The sequence below is a fragment of the Nicotiana sylvestris genome, chromosome 12, assembly GCF_000393655.2.
Source record: "Nicotiana sylvestris chromosome 12, ASM39365v2, whole genome shotgun sequence".
Lineage (NCBI taxonomy): Eukaryota > Viridiplantae > Streptophyta > Magnoliopsida > Solanales > Solanaceae > Nicotiana > Nicotiana sylvestris.
The window spans coordinates 160,579,790-160,603,503 of record NC_091068.1 but is presented as its reverse complement, the minus strand read 5'-3'; the positions used below and the strand labels follow the sequence as shown (position 1 = coordinate 160,603,503).

General features: G+C 39.4%; 1 protein-coding gene across 1 annotated transcript; it reads left to right on the top strand.

Annotated features, from left to right (window-relative positions):
• Nucleotides 1–371: 371 nt before the first annotated feature.
• Nucleotides 372–851, top strand: LOC138884021 (uncharacterized). The gene has a single exon (XM_070164758.1). The coding sequence runs from the start codon at nucleotides 372–374 to the stop codon at nucleotides 849–851; it is 480 nt and encodes a 159-aa protein (XP_070020859.1).
• The last annotated feature ends 22,863 nt before the right edge of the window (nucleotides 852–23,714 follow it).

The window sequence follows — 23,714 nt, the reverse complement described above, 5'->3', positions numbered from 1 at the left end:
GAGTTGGCGGAGAAACTTATTTCCAAGTTCTTTTCTCCCGGGCATATGGCTACTTTTAGAGACGAGATTCTAGCATTCAAACAAGAGATCAATGAATCATTACATGAGATATGGGAGAAGTATAGGACAATGGTCAAAGAGTTCCCAAATAATGACATGACAGAAGCTATGATTTAACAAACTTTCTATCGGGTGATCAATACGACCAATCAGTGTGTGTTGTTAATCAACTTGCTGGTGGAAATTTCATGACAACGTCATATGCGGAAACTTGTGAGATTTTTGATAAAATGGCGGACACATCATCGGCATGGAAAAGTTGAGCAAATGTGCCTCAAGGTGATCCAAACGTGATTCACCTCCATAAAGAGATGCATGATCATGGTCAAGCCATTACCGAATTAACCACCACAATGAATCAATTAGCAAAGTTTCAACTTCAACAAGTGCAGAGTCGTAAGCAAGTCAATGCCATGGAGGAAGTAAGGATGAAGGTGAACAAAAAAAGGACAAAGGGTCTGCAAGTGCAAAATCGAATGGAGAATTATGTGCAAGAAGATAGTGGGTTTGATCAAGATGAATCTTACAATAAACAAGAGGAGGAAGTGAAATATGTGAACACCTTTCAAGGGCAAAGAAACAACTCTCAATGCCTGAATCAACAACAACAACGACCTCAAGGTAATCAAGGCAATTGGAATTCTAATAACCAAAGTAATTGGAGCGGTGGCAACAATCAAGGGAATTGGAATAATAACAACACTCAAGGACATTGGAGTGGTGGAAATAACCAAGGAAATTGGAGTGGCAATAACCAAGGATATGTCACGCCCCAACCTTGGGAGGCGTGATTGGCACTCGGTGCTGCACTGGCTCGAGCAAACCACTCTGTACCTCATTTATTCCTTTTGTAACTATCATGGGCCAACATGGACGCAACTCATAATGTATAACTATAAGTGAGAAAATACTGAATCATTGAACCATTTTTCTTAGAAGATGAATACATTTGTGCAGTCAAGGCCTCTGACATTCTGTACAAAATGAACCTCTACCTACAAAGCCTCTAAGATTATTTGACATCAAATGGGACAGGGTACCGAACCCATAAGTCTATAGAAAGCTTCTGACACTCATAGACTCGACTGCACTCCGAATGAGGTGGAGTCTTACCGATCCTTCGCTTAAGCCAATCTCGTCTTATATGATAGCTCGTCAAACTGACTATATATACCTACATGCATGAATGCAACGTCCTCAACAAAAGGATGTCAGTACGAATAATGTACCGAGTATGTAAGGCATGTACTGAAAGCTGAAACAGAACTGATAATATAATAAGTGAAAGCAACTGGAAGTCAAGGATAATTTGTAGATATGCTTACCTACTGATACTGACTCAACTCTCTCAATATAGTAAGTAAAATAGTTGTCCGACCCTAAAAAGCTCGGTATATATATATATATAACTGTTCTACCGTAGTAGGCTCGCTCATAGGCGCTCGGTCATACTAGGCTCTGTATCTCGATCAATTGGGCTCGCTCATAAGTGCTCGTCCACAGTAGGCTCGGTATATATATAACTGCTCTGCCGTAGTAGGCTCTCGGCCATACTAGGCTCTGTATCTCGACCAACTGGGCTCGCTCATAAGCGCACGACCATAGTAGGATTAGTATATATATAACTGATCTGTCGTAGTAGGCTCACTCATAGGCACTCGACCATACTAGGATCTGTATCTCGACCTACTGGGCTCGCTCATAAGCGCTCGGCCACAGTAGGTGTCGCGACCCCAAAATCTCTCCAAAGGAGTCGTGATGACACATAGTCTCTAAACTAGGTAAGCTTAATATTTTCTGTAATAAAATGGATATTTACTAACTTTAAATTAAATTACTCTGAACAAATTATAATTCTCAAAACCGGTGGTACAAGTCACAAGCCTTTCTAAGAGTAGTTATACAAAATAAAAACATCACTGCTCCAAAATAAAAGGAACAAATGGAATTAAGTACAAATGAAGGTGACTCTGAGGCTTGCGAACATTGTAGCAGGTTTACCTTGAGTCTCCACCGCAATGACCCACACAATTACTACCGATCAAATACCTGGATCTGTACACAAAAATGTATAGAAATATAGTATAAGCACACCACGACGGTGCCCAGTAAGTATCAAGACTAACCTCGGTGGGGTAGTGACGAGGAACAGTCAAGACACCGACTGGTCAAATGAAATGAACATGATATGATAGTAAAATATCGAGATAAAGATGACGTGGTAATACCAACAGCGGAGAGAAATCAAAATACAAATAGTAGGAGCAATAAAGGGAGAACATGGGTAGTAACGAACGATAACCAAGTAAATCAACACTGACATAACAGGAACAGAGACAAGTAAGAATGTATCCAAATAAAGAAGGCAATGCCAACTAAATCCATCACATCATGTCTAGTACACAATCCCGACCATCTCAACCCTCAATTTCTCATATCATAATCTCAACTTCTGAACCTTCAGCACACATAGCACCTTGTGCCCCCATATTTCAGTTTCCATTTTACTTTTAACAACAAAATCCACATGCTATACAATATATTACGTCCGTACAATGCACTCAATATGTCCAAGAAGTCACATTTACCTAATATAAGTAAAATTACAATTTCTAAGCTAATTAGGAAAGCCAGCGACTAAAGATGAAGTTGTTTATTTGGAAATCCTTTGAGTAAAGAAGGTACCCCTTTTAATTTAAAATACAACATCGAATGGATTATTGCCTTTAACATGAGAGTTAATAACTTAAAACTTAGTATAAATTCCATTTTAAGAAAAATACAACCTCAGACGGTTTAAGGGGATATAATTTAGAAACTAATTGAATTAAAGATGTAACAATTATTGAAGTTTTATATATATACACACACACACACACACACACACACACACATATATATATATATATATATATATATATATATATATATATATATATACGGTGAGGTATTTAAAACAATGTGGGTTCTAACACAAAGGATCACAACAATAAAGGAATTAAACAGTTTAAACATTTGAATTGATATCAACAAGTAAACACAGCAGCAGAAAGTGCACGGCATCACCCTTCGTGCTTTTACTCTCGTTCTCACCATAAGAATCAATATTCACTTTTATTCTTTCTTGTTGCAGCGTGCACCCAGATCCCAATCATATAGTACTGTTGCGGCGTGCAACCCGATCCAAATCATATAGTGATGTTGCGGCGTGCAACCCGATCCAAATTATATAATATTGTTGCGGCGTGCAACCCTATCCAAATCATATAATATTGATGTGGCGTGCAACCCGATCCAAATCATATAATATTGTTGCGGCGTGCAACCCGATCCCATATAATATTGTTGCAGCGTGCAACCCGATCCCATATACAAATCAACACCAATCACAAAAGAATCTCGGCAAGGGAATAATAAAGAAACAATAATATCCCGGAGAGGGAGTCAACAACAAGAATCAACACGTCCCGGCAAGGGAACCAGCAGTAAGAATTAAATATGCCCCGGCAAGGAAATCAGCTATAACCAAACTTGTACCAACAATTAACTTCACAATGAAACCTCAACTAAATAACAAGACATAATAAGCATGTAATAACTACACCGGTAACCACAACAATTGTACATGTAACCTATTTGCATTAAGTCATAGAGAAACTCACAATCAAGAAGTATCAAAACGATAAGGAAGGCAATTAAGGGTCAATGTAACACGTAAGAATTAGAAGAAAGCTAACAACATCATATGGAGCATATAGAGGCAATTTAAGCAACTAGGAAACCCAATCATAACGGGATACTTTCCACATAAGGACCTAAGAACCCTAGATAAAAAATTTTCCACAAATAAGTCCACGTACACACTCGTCACCTTGCATGCAGGGACTACAATTAGCATAGAAGACTCAATTCCTAAGGGGAAGTCCCCCACACAAGGTTAGGCAAGATACTTACCTCAATCCGGCCAATTCAATACTCAATTTTGCTTTTCCTTTACTAATTCATCAATGCTCGGCCCAATCTAGCCAAAAATGACTTGAATATATCAAACAATGCATGAGAAAACAATTTCAATTGACAAAACTATGATTCTTATACAATTTTTAAAAAGTCAACAAAAGTCAACACCCCGGGCCCGCACCTCGGAACCCGACAAAATTTACAAAAATAGAACACACATTCCACTATGAGTTCACCCATACAAAAATTATCTAATTCCGATACAATTTGGTCATTCAAATCATTGTTTTACATTTTTGAAAGATTTCACATTTTTTCCCAAATTTTCCTTTAGATTTTCATGAATTTGATGTTAAATCTAAGATATAATCACAAAATATAATTGGAAATTGATTAGATACACCTACCCAATGATTTGGAGAAGTTTGGGTCCTTGGAAAATTGCCATGAAAGTTTAGGGTTTGAGAAAATTGAAAAATGGGTGAAAATCTCGTCAAAAACATCACTTAACAGGCCACAGATGTCGCATTTGCGACTCAGGGTTCGTATTTGCGAACCCCTCGCAATTACGAACAACGCAGGGCTGGCAGAAGTTGCATTTGCGACAAAAATCTCGTATTTGCGAACTGGGCATCGCAAATGCGATAAAAAGTTCGCATTTGCGACCATACCAGAACCAACAATTTTTCTTGACACAAAAATAAGCATAACTTCCTTATACGATGTCCAAATTCGATAATTCTTTTTCCTATGATCCGTAATTTTGATACGGATCTAATGGTTCAAAAAAACTAAATTTGGATCTCATTTGCTCAGTGTGGTATTATTTTTGCTTGAAGAAACGATGATGAAGCATCCAAAAACAAGCGCAACATAGCCTAAACCTATCCGAAACTCACCCAAGCCCTCGGGGCTCCAAAACAAACATGCACACAAGTCTAAAAACATCATACAGACTTGCTCGTACAATCAAATCATCAAAATAACATCAAATACTATGAATTTAAACTCAAAACTCATGATTTTCTAACTTTTCAACCAGACGTCCAAATCACGTCAAATCAATTCCGGTTTTCACCAAATTTTACAGATAGGACTTAAATATCATAAAAAACTTGTACCAGGATTCGGAACTAAAATACGGACCCGATACCAACGAGTTCAAACATTAATTCATTTCTTTATTTCCTTTAAAAACCAACACAACGATTTTCTTCAAAAATTGTTTTCTAATGCTAGGGACCTCGGAATTCAATTCCGGGCATACGACCAAGTTCCATATTTTACCGCGGATCTCCCGGGATTTTCAAAACACAAATCCGGATCCGTTTACCAAAAAGGTTGACCAAAGTCAACTAAAAACCAAATTTTTAACTCAAAAAATTACTATTTTTTCATATTTTCACATAAAAGCTTTCTGTTTTCATGCCCAGACTGCGCACGCAAGTCGATACACATAATATGAAGCTACTCGTGACCTCAAACTGCCAAACCGGATGAAATTGCTCAAAACAACCAGTCAGGTCGTTACATCCTCCTCCACTTAAACATACGTTCATCCTCGAACGTGCCCAGAGTCGTTCCAAAGCCATTGAACCACTGCATAAGCTCCTCATACATACACCCGGGCAATTCCCCGTCACCCAAACCTATGTAGGATTGACAATGCAACTTTACTGATGGTCTCACCTCATCCTTAGTCCATATCCTTAGGACAGAACTCAAACCTCAACGTCTGAAATTCATCATAGGACCTGAACCCACATCATCATATTGCATGAACCTGAACAAGCTGAATCGAGCCAAAATTCCAATCCAGTATACAATCACATGTTGTTCCACACAACTCAAATGCCCAAAACAATAACCTCTAACCATTATACTTGTTCAAATAACATCTTGAATGCCGGTAATACACCTCACATTGAATATAACTTTGTTCCAGACCCCCCATAACACTACCCATGATAAAGAAACATGTGGATATTCATAGCTGCTCATGAAGTCAACAAGTCAAGAAACTCTTTCGCCCGCTAAGGGCCATTACCCAACTCTTAGCAGAAACAACCACATACATCCAAGCACTCCTCACCCCCAATACCATAGTACAAATCTCATGTTTAAGAATCTCACCTCAGCCAGTACAAACAGCCCAAGTAACAACTCAACACGAAACAACACGGATTCTCACACTACACAGTTCGTACACCAAACCAACAATAACTAAATTATGCAGCACAAATAAGGGAAAGCCAAGTATAAGAATTATCTAACAAGTACAACATGTGTGACAACAAAAGTATAGTCTTTCATCAAATCATCCCACAGAGGGAAAACACAACACCAAATAAACACAATAAACGGGTACCTCACATAACATCTGCTGCGGCGCACAACCCGCTCTTAAATACTCATCAAGCCAAAAATGCTCGGGTCCACTGATCACATAAATATTGATATCAAGCACAACAGAGTGCACAAGTAAAACTGTGAAAACAATGAATAGAAGTGCTAGAACATGAAAGAAACAAGCACAAGTAAGGTGCAATGAACAAAGTAATATCATGAGGGCTATCTTTCCCGCATCGCCATAAGGCCTGAACAGAATTACAACATGCATGGGGAATAATAATACAACCTCACCGCCTAATACAGCATAAAAGAGTAGCACATAACATAGGCTAAGGGCACAAATAATATCCATTCTGCCCGGTAACATAACCATAACGACAATCTCACATGAGCGCTCAAACTTGATCTGATACAAGATACATATTCTCATTGAGCTTTCAAATAGCCCTCAACTCAAATCCTGATTATTTCCAAATAGGTAAGTATGCTTCAAAAAGATCCACAACAACTTATCGATAACACATGCTATTAATTATTGCATTCTTAACATTTCTTCAAGATCCCAAATAGGAAATAGTCCATTCATGAGGGCATCTAGCCCCAAACCTCAGGAATACCGAAATTTCCATACCCAACTCAACTACGCAAATCAAATGGTTGATATATCACTCACACCCTATTATTCTGCTGAAGCACCCATATAGGATTTCTGGTTGTGTAACAAAATATGAACCCCAAAAGCCTCAAAACCCAGTAATCACCATGCTACTAGCCACACACTCGCAAACCAAAACTCAAGGTCCCTTCCAAAAATGCACACCATTCATATATGATAGCCAACAAGGTCAACACTCTATTAATTTCTGATACCTATTCAGGAGAAAGTCACAATGTACCACATATTCCTTACGCCCATAGTAGACAGCCAACTTAAGCCTTTGTCCAACCATCGAGACCCTTCCGAGATCCGCCCGCACGCAACTAAGTCATCAGGACTGCACCTCCCCAACTCGACCGAGTCACACAAACCGTCCAATACAAGAGTGCTGCCATAAATGCCAGTAGAGATTTCCTATTCAAAGGACCAATTACTTCATCGTTATACTGACCCAATACCACAGAGTTGACCCATTTCTTCGGATAGCCGATATGTAATAATCCCAGTCAAAGTCCCAACATCGTCCCATGCAAGATCTCAGACCTTAGTCATATACAAATTTCAGGAACCTACCAATACCACATATACATATACCTCAGGCCAAATCTGATATAAATCTAACTCTGCAATCTGAATGCCGCTATTGGACTCCTCCACTTGGCGCAAAGCCATAGAAAACAACATCTAATGATCCGCAAAACTAACCTTCAAAGCTCGTACAACACAAATCACAAGATACTCCAATACCAGCAACTATTCCAAATCAACACCCACTTTGTGGCCTTGCCACAATCGCGACGACTAGTCAACCAATTAAACCTTCCCAAGCTCGCCCTCGTCAATCAGATGCTGAAAATCGCTGCGCCTCCATACGAACAACTGAATAGTCTCTCAATGCCTCTTTATCTTCAGACGGGACAACACGTCGAGGCAATGCTTGAGCATCTCTGACTCCATCGTAGCCTATCTATAGCATCACGAACCATTAGCGCATGGCGAACGCTGAGAGCGTAATATTATACACGAGTGGATGTAAAGGAATATAAGTTATATACTTCGAGTTAAATCAATATCACACGCTAAGGAATGAAAGAAGGGGAATTTCCTAACAGTTCGGTAGCCTCTCGAAGATAAGTACAGACGTCTCCATACCGATCCGCAAGACTCTACTAAACCTGCTTGTGACTCGTAGCACCCATGAACCTAGAGCTCCGATACCAACTTATCACGGCCCCAAAATCCTTCTAAAAGAGTCGTGATGACACCTAGTCTCTAAACTAGGTAAGCCTAACATTTTCTATAATAACATGGATATTTACTAACTTTAAATTAAATTACTCTGAACAAATTACAATTTCCAAAACTGGTGGTACAAGTCACAAGCCTTTCTAAGAGTAGTTATACAAAATAAATACATCATTGATTCAAAACAAAAGGAACAAATGGAATTAAGTACAAATGAAGGTGACTCCGAGGCCTACGAACGCTGTAGCAGGTTCACCTTTGAGTCTCCACCGCAACGACCCACACAATTACTACCGATCAAATACCTGGATCTGTACAAAAAAATGCATAAAAGTGTAGTATGAGCACAGCGCGGCGGTGCCCAGTAAGTATCAAGACTAACCTCGATGGGGTAGTGACGAGGAACAGTCAAGACACCTACTGGTTAAATGAAATGAACAGGATATGATAGTAAAATATTGAGATAAAGATGACGTGGTAATACCAAGAGCGGAGAGAAACCAAAATACAAACAGTATGAGCAATAAAAGGAGAACACGGGTAGTAACGAACGATAACCAAGTAAATCAAATAACCAAGTAAATCAACACTGACATAACAGGAACAGAGACAAGTAAGAATGTATCCAAATAAAGAAGGCAATGCCAACTAAATCAATCACATCATGTCTAGTACACAATCCCGACCATCTCAACCCTCGATTTCTCATATCATAATCTCAACTTCCGAACTTTCAGCATACACGACACCTTGTGCCCCCATATTTCATTTTTTATTTCACTTTTAACAACAAAATTCATATGCTATACAATACATAACGTACGTACAATGCACTCAATATGTCCAAGAAGTTCCATTTACCTAATATAAGTAAAATTACAATTTCTAAGCTAATTAGGAAAGCCAGCGAGAAAAGATGAAGTTGTTTATTTGGAAATCCTTTGAGTAAAGAAGGTACCCCTTTTAATTTAAAATACAACATCGAATGGATTATTATCTTTAACATGAGAGTTAATAACTTAAAACTTAGTAGAAATTCCTTTTTAAGAAAAATACAACATCAAACGGTTTAAGGGGATATAATTGAGAAACTATTTGAATTAAAGATGTAACAATTATTGAAGTTTGAAGTAATGGAACGTATATATATATAAAAATATATAAATACGGTGAGGTATTGAAAACACTGTGGGTTCTAACACAAAGGATCACAACAATAAATGAATTAAACAGTTTAAATATTTGAATTGATAACAACAAATAAACACAGCAGCAGAAAGTGTACGGCATCACCCTTCGTGCTTTTACTCTCGTTCTCACCATAAGAATCAATATTCACTTTTATTCTTTCTTGTTGCGGCGTGCAGCCCGATCCAAATCATATACTATTGTTGCGGCATGCAACACGATCCAAATCATATAATATTGTTGCGGCGTGCAACCCGATCCCATATAATATTGTTGCAGCGTGCAACCCGATCCAAGTCATATAATATTGTTGCGGCGTGCAACCCAATCCCATATACAAATCAACACCAATCACAAAAGAATCCCGGCAAGGGAATAATAAGGAAACAACAATATTCCTGCAAGGGAGTCAACAACAAGAATCAACACGTCCCGGCAAGGGAACCAACAGTAAGAATTAAATATGCCCCAGCAAGGCAATCAGCTATAACCAAACTTGTACCAACAATTAACTTCATAATGACACATCAACTAAACAACAAGACATAATAAGCACGTAATAACTACACCGGTAACCACAACAATTGTACATGTAACCTATTTGCACGAAGTCATAGAGGAACTCACAATCAAGAAGTATCAAAATGATAAGGAAGGCAATTAAGGGTCAATGTAACATGTAAGAATTAGAGGAAAGCTAACAACGTCATATGGAGCATATAGAGGCAATTTAAGCAACCAGAAAATCCAATAATTACGGGGTACTTTCCACATAAGGACCTAAGAACCCTAGAGGCAAATTTTCCACAAATAAGTCTGAGCACACACTCGTCACCTCGCATGCAGGGACTACAATTAGCATAGAAGACTCAATTCCTAAGGGAAAGTCCCCCACATAAGGTTAGGCAAGATACTTACCTCAATCCGGCCAATTCAATACTCAATTTAGCTTTTCCTTTACCAATTCATCAATGCTCGGCTCAACCTAGCCAAAAACGACTTGAATACATCAAACAATGCAAGAGAAAACAATTTCAATTGACAAAACTATGATTCTTATACAATTTTCAAAAAGTCAACAAAAGTCAATTCCCCGGACCCGCACCTCGGAACCCGACAAAATTTTCAAAAATTGAACACTTATTCCGCTACGAGTTCACCCATAAAAAAATTATCTAATTTCGAGACAATTTGGTCATTCAAATCATCATTTTACATTTTTGAAAGATTTCACAATTTCCCCCAAATTTTCCTTTAGATTCTCATGAATTTGATGTTAAATCTAAGATATAATCACAAAATATAGTTGAAAATTGATTAGAGACACCTACCCAATGATTTGGAGAAGTTTGGGCCCTTGAAAAATCGCCCATGCAGGTTTAGAGTTTGAGAAAATTAAAAAATTGGTGAAAGTCTCCTCAAAAACCTTACTTAACGGGCCTCAGTTGTCGCATTTGCGACCCAGGGTTCGCATTTGCGAACCCCTCACAATTACGAATAACGCGGCTGGAAGAAGTCGCATTTGCAACAAAAATCTCGCATTTGCGAATTGGGTATCGCAAATGCGATAAAAAGTTCGCATTTGCAACCACACCAGAACCATCAATTTTTCCTGACACGAAAATAAGCATAAGTTCCTCATACGATTTCCAAATTCGATGATTATTTTTCTTATGTCTCCGTAATTTTGATACAGATCTAATGGTTTAAACAAAACTGAATTTGGATCTCATTTACTTAATATGGTATTATTTTTGCTTGAAGAAACGACGATGAAGCATCCAAAAACAAGCGCAACATAGCCTAAACCTATCCGAAACTCACCCAAGCCCTCGGGGCTCCAAAACAAACATGCACGCAAGTCTAAAAACATCATACGGACTTGCTCGTGCAATCAAATCATCAAAATAATATCAAAAACTATGAATCTAACCTCAAAACTCATGATTTTCTAACTTTTCAACTGGACGTCCAAATCACGTCAAATCAATTTTGGTTTTCACCAAATTTTACAGATAGGACTTAAATATCATAATAAACGTGTATCGGGCTTCGGAACTAAAATACGGGTCCGATACCAATGAGTTTAAACATTAATTCATTTCTTTATTTCCTTTAAAAACCAGCACAACAATTTTCTTCAAATATTGTTTTCTAATGCTAGGGACCTCGGAATTCAATTCCGAGCATACACCCAAGTCCCATATTTTACCGCGGACCTCCCGGGATCACCAGAACACAGATCCGGGTCCATTTACTATAAATATTGACCAAAGTCAACTAAAAACCAAATGTTTAACTCTAAAAATTACTAATTTTTTCATATTTTCACATAAAAGCTTTCCGGTTTCACACCCGGACTGCGCATGCAAGTCGATACACATAATATGAATCTACTTGTGACCTCAAACTACCAAACCAGACGAGATTGCTCAAGACGACCAGTCGGGTCGTTACAGTAGGCTCGGTATATATTAACTACTTTGTCGTAGTAGGCTCGCTCATAGGCGCTCGACCATACTAGGCTCTGTATCTTGACCAACTAGGCTCGCTCATAAGCGCTCGGCCACAGTAGGATCGGTATATATATAACTGCTCTGTCGTAGTAGCCTCGCTCATAGGCGCTCGGCCATACTAGGCTCTGTATCTCAACCAACTGGGCTCGCTCATAAGCGATCGGCCGCAGTAGGATCGGTATATAACTTACCATCAGATCAGAGGTTGCCCAATAGGGGCCTACCCATCGATTATAGCTCGATGGTAATAAAAATACTGTAATATTGTATATATAGACTCTCTGCTCTCTTGACTGGAAGAAAGAAATACTCAATTGAATGTGAAATCCAGATAATGAGAATATTGTAACTTACAAGGTTAGAAAAATATACGTAACTTGCGAGACTAGCAAAATATATGTAAATTCCGGGATATGAATTTTTCTTTATGATTTGTTATCAAACTTGTGTAACGATGAGATCATGCCAAAATAAAGGAGGAACTTAGCCGTAATATACCTGAAGTAGGGAAAAAATATCCGTAGCTACAACTTGCCATCAATATTCTCAGACTTTCCATACCACAGGACAGGAACAAAAGCCATCTTTCAGCTTTCACTCGTTAAAGTTTATTCTCTAATAGTCTTTGCGAACATAGATTAAATGCATTGTCTACAAGTGAACTAAATAAAGTCTTTGGCCTTTATAATTAACTAACGACAAGGTAGATGTTTCAGTATCCTGTTATTGACACATCTTACACTTGAGTGTAGCCATATATAATATAACTAGTTTTCTAAGATTTCATGAATAGATCCTTAAATACAAATTTTTCTTCATAAATATACTCTACTAAGTTCTGGAGTATAATGTATAAGATTGGAGTGAAGGGATTACCTCCTTATCAAACCCTAGAATTTCAAGACTTCTGTCCTTAAAATACACTTGAGAAATTCTTCAAGAATCTCAATGTGGCACCAATGGTAGAGAGCTTTCCCTCCTCACTAAACCTTCAAGACTTGGTCCAAAATAAAAATAATATTTTCTTCCCGAAAATTGCGTTTAAAAAGGTTGAGTCTTGCATGGCAGTTCACTGCCTTTGCTATTTCTGCAACTTATTTCGGACTGGGATGCGAAGCATCTTCTTCGCTTCAATCCCTAAAGCTTAGTAGTAGTATATCCTTTTCTTTTTGTTTGTTGTCCAATTTCCTTGAGCTTCTTTATAACCTCATCATTTATTCCATTCTTTTATTCTTAATCTCTTGTCCTTGCTTTCTCATACAGCTTTCCAAAGCTAGCCAACTGCCACGTGATCTCTTGTCCCCTATTTTCTTTGCTCCCTTATATAAATAATACTAATAAAAACAAGCTGAAGAGTTTAGATACTTGCTAGATTCTGCTTGAATCTATTTTTGGTAAAAGAAGATGGCAAAGAATTAGGTTGTACCGGAGATGAATTGTAAGGTATTTGGAATTGAAGTGTCTTATACTTAGCATTTTAGGTTGACACCTAATCCAAAGGGACTAAGAGTCACTTGTTTGGAAAGTGGCTTGCTGCCACGTAACTCTTTTATTGGGAAATTTAAATTTTATCCAATAATTAATTAGGTAGTATCTCGCTACTCGGTAATTAACTAATTATCCGTATAATTAAGAATTGTCTCAAATTACTTAAAATTTTATTTATTTTTAATATACTTTATACACCTCACTAACATGGTCAGGTGGTACCATATTTAAATTAGTACATACACTATTAAAATATCCATGTTAAAAAAAAGTACATATTTTCTTAATTACTAATTTTCCTAATCTCATATAAAGAGTAAAAAATTTTGTACGCTTAATTATTAAAATAGTAAAAAAATATCCTTCTTTTCATGTGAGAAAAAATAATTTATATCTTTACAAGAAAATCTCATAAACATTTCTCATATTATATGTATAGTGTAGATAATATATACGTATTACACGTCCACATTTTCTACCAAGGAACAAGCACAAGCAAAAATAATATCATACTAATAATAGAAAAATTAAAGATTGCAACGTGTATTTCTATAATTGTTTGTATCTTAGCGAATAACCATTAACGATTTTGGCTATTATTAGTGTTCTATACTGTTTTACCTCGTTTTTCAGCTATAATCAGTAGGGCCCTAACCTTCCTCGTCGCTACTTGATCGGGGTTAGGCTTGGCACTTACTGAGTACCGTTGTGGTGTACTCATGCCCTTTCTGCGCATGTTTTTCATGTGTAGATCCAGGTACTTCGGCTCAGTCCTACTACCCTTGAGGCGAGGCGATTCTCCAGAGACTTCAAGGTATATCTGCCGCGTCCGCAGACCGAGGAGTCCCTTTTCAGTCTCTCTAATAGTTTAGCCCTTCTGTATTTATCTTGATTTAGACATTCTGGAGTTAGAGCACAATGTAGTATTCATAGCTTGTGATTTCATGAGATTTCGGGTTTTGGGAATTGTTTAGTTTCTGAGATCTTGTATTGGTATATGCCGAGCGGCATCTTAAACACTTCTATAATTGTTTATTTTTAGTTTTTATTAGTTTTCCGCATTTTGGTTCTTTTTCCGCAGTTTTTAGGCTTACCTAGTCATAGAGACTAGGTGCTGTCACGATAGTTGACGGAGGGCGAACTTGGGTCGTGACAATCCTCTGAAGATGTACCACCATAAGTAGTAGTGAAGAGCTTGGTGAACCTGTCCAACCTCCACAAAGTATCAGCAGACATAGCTGCTCCATCACCAGTCTGAGCTACCAACCCGGCTGAACTAATCCAACTAGCTGGGTTGCTCGAGTCTGAAACTGAGGAGCCATCTGCTCCGGATTGCGGGTAGCGGGAGTCTGTGCTCCTCCCCCAGCCTGAGAGATGGCTGGTACTATAGGAAGTAAGCCTGCCTGAGCAACACTCTCCATAAGGTCCACTAGACGGATCAGAGCATCCTGGAGTACCGGGGTAGCGATGAACCCCTCTTGGACCTGAGCTGGCCCTGCTGGAATGGTCTGGGCTGGAGCCTCTTCCTCAAACCACACTCTTTTCTTAAAATGTATAATTTAAAATATATTCGAAAATAGTAATATTAATAACTATATAAAATTATGTTTTTCAAACCCTTTCTTTTTTTACAAAAATGTTCCACTCAAAATACCATATCAAATATATATATATATATATATATATATATATATATATATATATATATATATATATATATATATATTATCAAGGTTGTTAAACTTACAGGGTGTAACAGGATATTGGGGAGGGCAACAATCAAGGGGGATGGAACAATAATCAAGGCAATCAGGGGTTGGGCTTTCAAAGGCCCCCGATGTATCACCAACCAAGCAACCCGCCTCCTTATCCTTCCCATGGTTCAAGTTCTTCCAACAATGAAATGGGGCGTATTGGGAATATGTTCAAGCAAATGATGGAGAAGGATGCCGATTCCGATGCCCAACTTGCCTCCCACAATACATCAATTTGTAACTTGGAAGTTTAAATGAGGCAAATCTCTCAAGCTCTAAATACTCATCCTAAGGGGGCACTACCAAATGATACGGTGGTGAACCCAAAGTGTGGGAACAACACGAGACATGCCATGGCCGTTATTATAAGGAGTGAAAAAGGTGGGAATGCACCTACCTCAAGTCAAAGGAAACTTGTGGATGATCAGCAAGTGGTAAAAGAAGACGAGATCCTGAAAAAGGTGGTGCATGCAAATGATAAAGTACGGATTGATATTGATGACAATGTGGAAGAGGCTCAAGAGGAAGTGAACCCGTCTAGGGATCACATTATTCACATACCGGAACCGGTAGTGCAAAAGGCTAAGGCATTATTTCCTAAGCCTCCTCCTTCATATCCTCAAAGTTTTGCCAAGCAAAAATGGCAAGAATCAATTCAAAAAGTTCATTGACATGATGAAGAGCTTATCGATCAATGTGTCATTGGTTGAAGCTTTGGAGCAAATGTCTGGTTATGCAAAGTTTATGAAGGATTTGGTGACAAACAAGCAGTCGATGAATTGTGAAACTATAAAAATGACTCATCAAGTGAGTGCATTTGTAAATTAAATGGCTCCTAAATTGGAAGATCCTGGTGCTTTCACAGTCCCTTGTACCATTGGAAGTGTCGAGTTTGCTAAAGCTCTTTGTGATCTTAGGGCAAGTATCAATTTGATGCTCTATTTGGTTTTCAAGACTTTGGGAATTAAGAAACCAAGACCCACATCTATGAGATTACAAATGACCGATCGTACCATGAAGAGACCATTGGGAGTGATTGAGGATGTTTTGGTTCGTGTTGATAAATTCATTCTCCCGACGGATTTTGTAATTCATGATTGTGAGGTTGACTATGAGGTGCCAATTATTCTTTGGAGACCTTTCCTTGCTATGGGGAAGGCTCTAGTTGATGTTGAAGCTAGAGAATTTACTTTTCGGGTTGGTGATGAAAAAGTAGTTTTCCATATGTGTAAGTCTATGAGGCACCCAATAGCAATGAGGTATGCTCTTTTATGGACTTGGTGACCGATGTGATTGTGGATGAAACAAGTGTTGTGATGAATGTTGATGATACGTTAAAGGCCGTCTTTCTCAATTTTGATGATGACGAGATGGATGGCTTCGTGGAATGTGTGAACTCTTTGCAAGGAATGGGGTCATACACTTATGAACCCCGCAAATTGTCCTTGGATCTTGAAAATAAGACAACTCCTCCTACAAAACCTTCAATTTAAGAGCCTCCTATCTTGGAGTTGAAGCCATTACCTCCACATCTTCGGTATGTATTTCTAGGCCCTTCTTCTACTTTACTAGTTATTCTTTCCTCTTATTTGGCTAATGTGCTAGTAGACTCTAAATTGGCCGTGCTACAAAAGAGAAAGAAGGTTATTGGATGGATATTGGCGGATATTCGGGGGATAAGCCTTGCATTTTACATGCACAAGATTAATTTGGAGGAAGGTGCCAAACCATCTATTGAACAACAAAGGAGACTCAATAAAGCCACGCAAGAGGTTGCCAAAAAGGATATCATCAAGTGGTTGGACACCGGGATTGTCTATCCCATTTCTGATAGTTCGTGGACTTCTCCAATTCAATGTGTCCCAAAGATAGGAGGCATGACGATGGTCACCAACGAAAAGAATGAGTTGATTCCTACAAGAATGGTGATCGGTAGAGAGTATGTATGGACTATCGTAAGCTCAACAAAGTTACAAGAAAGGACCATTTTCCACTTCCCTTCCTAGATCAATGCTTGATATATTGGATGGTCGTGCTTTCTATTGTTTCCTTGATGGGTATTCCGGCTACAACCAAATTCTTATTGCTCCGAAGGATCAAGAGAAAACTACTTTTACATGTCCTTATGGTACTTTCGCCTTCAAGAAGATGCCCTTTGGGTTGTGCAATGAACCGACGACTTTTCAAAGGTGTATGATGGCGATCTTCACGGGCATAGTGGAGGATTACCTTGAAGTTTTCCTGGATGACTTCTCGGTGGTCGGGAAATTCTTTTGATGATTGTCTCGTAAACTTGAATAAAGTGTTGGCAAGATGCGAAGAAACAAATTTGGTGCTCAATTGGGAGAAATGTCATTTCATGGTCAAGGAAGGCATTGTACTTGGACACAATATCTCAAAATTGAAGTCGACAAGGCAAGGATTGATATGATTTCTAAACTTCCACCTCCAACTTCGGTGAAGGGCGTGCGGAGTTTCTTAGGCCACGCAGGGTTTTACCGGCATTTCATCAAGGATTTCTTTAAAGTGGCGAACCCGTTGTGCAAGCTTTTGGAGAAAGATGCTAAGTTCCACTTCAATAATGATTGCATGAGAGCTTTCAAATTGCTAAAGTTCAAGTTGACCACTACTTCCATTATCACCATTTCAAATTGGAGTGTTCCTTTTGAGCTCATGTGTGATGCAAATGATATAGTGGGTGGAGCTGCTTTGGGCCAATGCATCAATAAGATTTTTCATCCGGTCGACTATGCTAGTAAGACCATGAATAGTTCCCAAGTAAACTATACCGTTTCAGAGAAAGAGCTCATTTCCTTTGTGTTTTCTTTTGAGAAGTTTTGCCCGTACTTGATGGGTGCAAAAGTGATTGTCCACACGGATCATGTGGTACTTCGTTATCTTATGAGCAAGAAAGATTTCAAGGCCAGGTTGACGAGATGGGTGCTTTTGTTGCAAGAGTTTGATATTGACATCCAAGATCGAAAAGGTAGTGAAAACCAAGTGACGGACCACTTGTCTCATTTGGAGGAGGAGGGGAAGCCGCATGATGGCCTTAAAATCAATGACTCCTTCACTGATGAGCAACTTTTGGCTATTTCAATGAATGAGGTTCCATGATTCGCGGATCTAGCAAATTTTCTTGTGAGAGGTATCATCCCAGATGAGTTCTCTTCAAACCAAAGGAAGAAGCTCAAGCGGGATTGTCAAGACTATTATTGGGATGAACCGTACCTTTTTCAGATTTGTACGGATGAAGTGATTAGAAGATGTGTACCGGAGGAGGAATGTGAAACTCTTTGGGATTGTCATTATTCGCCATATGGAGGTCATCATGGTGGAGCAAGAATGACGACCAAAGTGTTAAGTTGCGATTTCTATTGGCCCACTCTTTACAAGGATGTAAGTGATCTAGTGAAACGATGTGATGAATGTTAAAGGGCCAGTGGAATCTCCAAGAAAAATGAAATGCCCCTCACCACCATTTTGGAGATTGATATTTTCGATGTGTGGGGTATTGACTTCATGGGTCCTTTTGTGAGTTCTTGTGAAAACACCTACATTTTGGTCACGGTTGATTATGTGTCCAAATGGGTTGAGGTTGTTGCTCTACCCAATAATGAGGCGAGAAGTGTGGTGGCGTTCTTGAAAAAGAATATTTTCACAAGGTTTGGTACTCCGCGGGCTATCATAAGCAATGGGGGGGTCATATTTTTGCAACAAATCCTTCGATACCTTACTCACTGAGTATGGTGTCACTCACAAAGTCACGACTCCCTATCATCCACAAGCAAGCAGGTCAAGTAGAAGTCACCAACTGGGAGATAAAGAGTATTTTGTCTAAAACAGTGAATGCTAACCGGACGGATTAGTCCAAGAAACTTGATGATGCTCTATAGGCTTATAGGATGGCATATAATACACCTATCGGAATGTCTCTATACTGGTTGGTGTTTGAAAAAGCTTATCATCTTCCAGTGGAACTTGAGCACAAAGCCATATGGGCTCTAAAGAAGTTGAATCTTGATTGGGATGTCGCCGCCAAATTGTGCGGATCGCAGATCATCAAAGGCATTTGAACTCCCAGGTAACAGAGTGCGGACCGCAGAAGGAATTTTGCAGCCTCACTCTTCCTCTTGTTTCCCAAGTCTGCGCATCAGCATAAATAGTATCCTTAGGGATACTGTACATTTTTTTCCTTCTCTGAGCACTCAAAATTCTAAATTATTGAAATCGTTTGTCCATCATTTGCCACACTCAATCCACATCTGTGTTCACTCACTTGCACTACTTCATAGCTGGTATGCTTCAATTACTCATAGAATTTTTCAATTTTTAGTTTAATTTATAATTTTTTTGGTTGTTTAGGCCATTTGTCAGTAGATTTCAATTTTAATACCATGTGGGGTTTAATCTGTAATAGGTAAACTGCTAATTGCTTTATGGGGACTTGGTAAATTGATTTTTATGATTTCTTGTTAACACCATTTCAATTTTTGCAAAATAATGTAAGCCCTAGGAATCTGATCGACTTTGGTTTGAAACCTGCGGGCGCACAAGAAATTGTGCGGTCCGCAAAAGTCAAGATTAGGGTACTGTATGAGAGGCTGAATCTGCGGTCGCACTTGAAATTGTGCGGACCGCAGAAATCCCACCGCGGCTGCAGAAAAGTATTTGCGGCCGCATAACAGCCTATTCTCTGTCTTCAGAGAGTTTACATTTTGATATATCCAATGTGCGACCGCAATGATAATTGTGCAGACCCCACTTCAGATCTGTGGTCGCACTCAAAATTGTGCGGATCATAGTTCTATCTCTGCGGTTGCAAGTTCGAATTGTGCGGTCCGCACAACCAGTCTGCGGTCGCACTTGTAATTGTGCGGACCGCAATTCCCCAACCTGCAATCATATTTTACACTGTGTTCACTATCTGTTTTGAACGTGAATTACAACTGACTCCTGCTTCTACTTATTATAGAAAATGGTTAGAACACGAGGTCGTGGAGATATTTCAAAGGGGAGGGGTGAACCTTCCAAAAGCCGAGGCAAAAGTTCCTTACCCCTCACCCTTCAATAGTTTATAACCAAGAAGGCTATATCCGATCGAGGTAGAAATGTAGAGCCCACTGAATCCACTTCTTATGTCCCATCTAGGGAAGCATCGGAGGGAAACTCAATTGAAGAGCAGCCGATTGTCCAATCAAATCCACCGGGGAGATTTCAACTCCGGGATGAGCCTTCCATATCACAAAGCACATCCGAGGGTTCGGAGAGTGCAAGTCAGGCTTCAGAGCCTTCCTCTACACATATCCCTGAGGCACCATCGACATCAGTTGATGATATTTCGGATGATGGCTGAGGGGGTGATACCATAGTTGGTGGCCTTGAAAGGTCGAAGAAGAAAGAGGTTTGGGAGGACCGGTTCGTCAGTCTAGCTGCCTTCACTAGCTTCTAAGAGTGGTGGCCAGTGAGATCGCTCACTCTTAGGTGATAGTTCCAATTGAAAGACCTTGACAAGTATAATCTAGTGGTCTTGAGACAGTTCCGATAGTGGAAGGGGTGGATGTGGTTCACCCAGAGTGTAGTGGACGCCAAGGAGTATCTGGTCCATAAATTCTATGCCAATGTGGTGCACATAAAGAAAGGGACCAAAGTGAGGAATCTGAAGGTGAGATTTGACCAAAACACACTTAACACCTACTTGGGGTTTGAGGACATTGAGCCTTTGCAGTACTTGGAAAAGCTAGCAATGGGAAATGCAGCCCCCCCCCCATAGCTAGCTGAGATTCTTGTAGCCCCGAGGCCACTACCACCATAGATCACAGCAACGAGCAGTTCTAGTCGCCTCCATTATGTTAGGGAACCCAATCAATGTGGGTGTCGTGATGTCGGCCAACATGTGTGTGGTCGCCAGGAAAGCTGATACCTCCTACCCGTATCCTAACATTATTACTGAGTACCTTACGAATGCACGGGTGGAGCCGAAGGATTTTGACACAAAGGTTCGGGCTAAGAAGCCCTTCTCATGGTATTCTCTGATGGATGCACACAACCCTAAGAGAAAGGGTCGCCCGACTATCACCATTAGCCAGTCTGATGAGCCATTGGTGGTACGACAGAGACACCATCCACTTCAGTAGAGCGTTCAGCCAGTGTAGCTGTCACGCCCTCACCTTCAGCCTTAGTGCCCTCTACCTCGGCTTTGAAGCCGGTGCCTATGCCTGCTGCTCCATTATTTACGATGCGAGTCTCCTAGACACTAGAGAGCCTCAACAACTAGATGCAGACAGCCACTGTAAAGTTGTCTAACATTTCCAATACTATTGTAGCATAGTCATCTATTCCGGCACCCCAGATTCCTCCGATAATGGAAGAGACATTGATGAAGCTCTTGGAGAACCAGACCACCATAATGAACACCTCGGTATCACATGGATTAGTGATTGAGGATCTGGGAAAGCAGGTAAAGAAAATGAGAAAATCCCAGGTGTCCAAGAAATCAGTTGACAGGCTGAGGAGAGAGATAACCAAGATAGCAGCAGCCGGTGATCTTCCACTTGACATGCTAATGGAGTCAGATCCAGCAACACCATCAGCTCCAGCGGCACCAACTGGTCAGTCTGAGAAGCCAGACCTGGCTGCTGATACTGTCGAGGCGGTGTGCCAGATGTTCACCAACCCAGCTACTCCCAGAGTCGAGGATGATGATATTCAGCTAGACGAGACTGAGGGCGGTGACGCTTCTATGGACACAGAGATGTCCAAGGCCACATACGGAGTCATCTTTAATCTTACCCTTCCTTACTCTTATTTTGTTAAGCATTGGGGACAATGCTTATTTTTATTCGAGGGGTGGGGGTGGAGTTTACTTGAGCTATTTGGATGATTCGGAGACATTTGGTTTGTAATAACTAATAGTATTTTCTTCTTTCTCCTTATTCTGTATATATTCTCTCTTTTCTCTCATGATGTATATATTTTCTCTTCTCCTCTCTCATTGTATATATTCATTAAGCTTTCAGTAGTTTGCTTTGTAGCTTTCTTATTTTGTTTTCTTATTAGCTAATTTTTAATTTAATAACTTCTTTTTTTTATTTAGTAGCTTCTTTTTATGTTTTAGTGGACAATAAGCCTTTAGTTTTCTTAATGTCATGGTTCTTTCCAAAGGTAGTTTTTCTGTGAACCTAGTGACTCTTCCCAACGAGGGATGGCGTGACAACCTTCTTAAGGGATTGAGTCCGTCTTTGGTGTCTAGGTAGAAATAGTAGTACTAATGAATAAAAAGACCTGATTAAGTCAAACTCGAAGAGTCAAACATGCTTCATTTGGTACCAACACATTTAACTATGTGCTTATGGTTAGAGACAAGGATTTTAAAAACAAAATAGCTCTAGTTAGTGACTTTGTGACTCTTGTGTTGACTTTGACGCCATCGAGTTGTCTAATTGGATCATAGTGATCTACAATCTTGAATGTGTTCGTTGTGGGCCCTCGACTATATCCTCTTTAATAATCTAGTTGTGTGAGGGGTGAGATGCTTTGTTTCTAGTCCGAGTACTTGTGCAAAAGGTCCAGAACTTGCCCTGAATGTGTTTCTAGGCAAAATTTAAGTTTTGCTTGGTTTGAGAAGTGATTGTAGGCTCTCCTTGACCCGCTTGAAATTTTCCATTATCCACCAATATTATTATCCATAGTCAACCATTTTGAGCCTAAAACTTTTCTCATTTGATAGCCATATTACAAGCTTTTACCCGTTTTGTCGTGACCCTCTATTGGCACCCGAGCTTTCCTTAACACTTTTGTGAAACAATTGGCTAAAAATGTAAGTTTGGGAAGAGACGAAGAGTTTGAAAAAGGTATCAAGGCACTAAAAGAGAAAAAAAATAAAGAGAAGGAAAGGCAAGAAAAAAGAAGGAACAAAAAGAAAATTACAAAAAGAAAGTGAATAAGTTGAAGAGTTGAAGGGATTCAAAGAAAAGTAATGATGCAAAGCATGGAGAAGTCAAAGAAGGAGAAAATGAATATCATGACCAAGAAAAAGTGATGTTAAGTCTCTCTAGTTCCCCTAAGGAAAAGAAAACGCCTCAAAGAGTTGGCAAAGAATGAGCCGAGAAAAGAAAATGGAGTGCTTAAGGAAAGATGAACTCGTTCTATCATAGCATATCCAACCTTAGTCCAAAAGCCTTCATTACATCCGAAAAAGCCCTGCATGATTTCAAGCCGAGTAAACTTACATTAGTAGTGATCTACATGAGGGGCAAGCTTATGGTACCGGAATCCGTACTCGTGACATTCTCTTGAGAGAGATGAGTGAACCTTTCGTAAAATTGAATTGAGTGCTAAATTCTTAAGTGAGCTTAGCAAATGGAGAGTAGAGAAGGAGGAATTTGGGATCTACCATAGCCTACAAGATAGAGCGGAAGTCCTTGATGAGCTAAGACAACTCTTGATGCTCGAATGTCACTTTAGAGCTATATGTGCATAAATGTTTAACTT

Bases quoted from the DNA above. Each gene is read 5' to 3' on its own strand.
- LOC138884021 (XM_070164758.1), top strand. From the start codon at position 372: ATGCATGATCATGGTCAAGCCATTACCGAATTAACCACCACAATGAAT.